Raw genomic sequence first — 2171 nt, forward strand, 5'->3', positions numbered from 1 at the left:
ATAAGAAAGAAATGATATCCTATCATTTGTGGTAATATGGATGGAACTGGAAATCATCATGTTAAGCAAAGTAAGTCAGGCACAGAAAGACAAATACTGTATGATCTCATATGTGGAATTAAAAAAAAGTGGTTCTTATAGAAGTAGAGAGTAGAATAATGTAGAGTAAGCCAGAGGGCAGGATGTAAGGAGGGTGGCAGGGGGCAGAGAAGTGGTGGAGAATGGGTACAAAACTTTGCTATCTGCCCTAACTGAATCATTGTGTAGTATATGCACATATTGAAATAACACACTGTATCCCACAAATATGTACAAGAAAATGTTAAAATAAATTTTTAAAAAGCACCTTATAATGTAAAAAAAAAAAAAAAATTGAAATGGCCTTCTTTAAATACCTTTGTCTTGCCAGCAAATTTGAAACAAAATTTTCACATGTACTCACATTCAATACATCTGAGAAACCACTTTAACAAAGGGAGAGATAAGAAGCTTAAGTTATCAGATGGAGGAACTTCATTGTTCTCATTAAAAATTTCCATTAATTTTGAGGTCATTAGAATGAGTAAAGGTGCACTATTTTTCTGGTCACATTCTCGAAGGCTTGTTTTACTTGTTTATTCCTTAAAGTATAAATGAATGGGTTCAGAAAAGGGGCAACTGAAGTGTTGAGCACAGCTACTCCCTTATTGAACGCAACTCCTTTTGCTGAAGGTTTTACATACATGAAGATGCAGCTGCCATAAGAGAGAGAGATGACAATCATGTGGGAAGAACATGTGGAAAAGGCCTTTTTCCTTTGCTGAGCAGAGGGGAGCTTCAGAATGGTCTTGATTATGTTTGCATAGGAGAGAATCACCAGCACCAGGGTGACCACCAAGGTCATCACTGCTAAGATAAAGTCAATCAGCTCAAGTAAGTTTGTGTCTGAGCAAGCTATTCCTATGAGGGGTCCATAGTCACAGTAATAATGATTCAGCACGTTGGAGTCACAGAAGTCCAGCTGACTGGTCAGGATGATTGGGGATATGATGATTAGGAATCCACCCAACCAAGAGCAGAGAACCAGCTGGATACAGACCCTCTTGCTCATGATGGTGGTGTAATGCAGGGGTTTGCAGATGGCCACGTAGCGGTCATAGGACATAGCAGCCAGAAGGTAAAACTCTGTGGCCCCGAGGAATATGGCAAAGAAATACTGAGTGAAGCATCCAGCAAAGCTGATGGTTTTATTCCCAGTTGAGATGCTGAACAGCAGTCTAGGAGTAAAAGTGGACGTAAAGAAAATTTCTAGGAAGGAGAAGTTCCTGAGGAAGAAATACATGGGAGTCTGGAGCTGGGAGTCCAGTAGCGTCAGGACGATGATGATCAGATTACCTAAGATGCCAAACATGTAGGCAAGGAGGAGAAGCGTGAAAATGATAAATTGAAGCTCCGGGATGTCTGTCAGTCCCAGCAGGATAAATTCAGTCAAAGTCTGGTTTTTCATCGCTAACATTTGTGGCTTGTGAAACCGAGGAAAAGAAAAATAAGAAGGGGAGCAGAGCTCAGGAATATTGAGGAGAGGTTGTAGATTTCCCTTGAAACATACTAATGGGATATTTCTCTGTCCATCTGACCTGAACAGAATGTCTGTCAGTCTCAATCTGGCTCTTTACAAAATCTGTTTGAAAATTACCATGTAGGCAGCTTTATTTCTGAGGTCCTTTTCTCAGGACAACACAATAGCCACTTAGCTTTCCTAATGCATCTTCACCCATTTATTCTCACTTTGTTTTGTTTTCCTCTAATGTCTATGAAACCCTCTCTTGTGATCAAATCTCATCTTTCCCCAGACTTAATGCCTTGATGATTTGATTCACTATCACCTTCTCTAACATATTGGACAACTGCCCCATCCTTTTCTCTGTCTGATAACAATTCGCAGCTCATCAATTTAGGAGTGAACACCTTTTATAGCTTTTTAGCTTTTGTGCCTGAGAGCAAAGCTTGAGAAAGCTTCAAAATATTGAATTCTATTCTGATAAAACCCTTTCTCCTGGTTTCATCTGATGGGAGAGAGAGAACAGATAGCCAGGAAGGGTTATTATTATTATTTTTTTGAGATATATGTTGTATTTATTTATTTAATTATTTTTTAAAATTTATTTTTATTGATTATACATATTCATGGG

General features: G+C 38.7%; 1 protein-coding gene across 1 annotated transcript; it reads right to left on the reverse strand.

Moving 5' to 3' along the window:
- Nucleotides 1–553: 553 nt before the first annotated feature.
- On the reverse strand, nucleotides 554–1495 carry LOC134391674 (olfactory receptor 2AP1-like). Its single transcript, XM_063115657.1, has one exon. The coding sequence runs from the start codon at nucleotides 1493–1495 to the stop codon at nucleotides 554–556; it is 942 nt and encodes a 313-aa protein (XP_062971727.1).
- Nucleotides 1496–2171: the final 676 nt, after the last annotated feature.

This window comes from Cynocephalus volans, chromosome 12 (genome assembly GCF_027409185.1).
Source record: "Cynocephalus volans isolate mCynVol1 chromosome 12, mCynVol1.pri, whole genome shotgun sequence".
NCBI classification, from domain to species: Eukaryota; Metazoa; Chordata; class Mammalia; order Dermoptera; family Cynocephalidae; genus Cynocephalus; species Cynocephalus volans.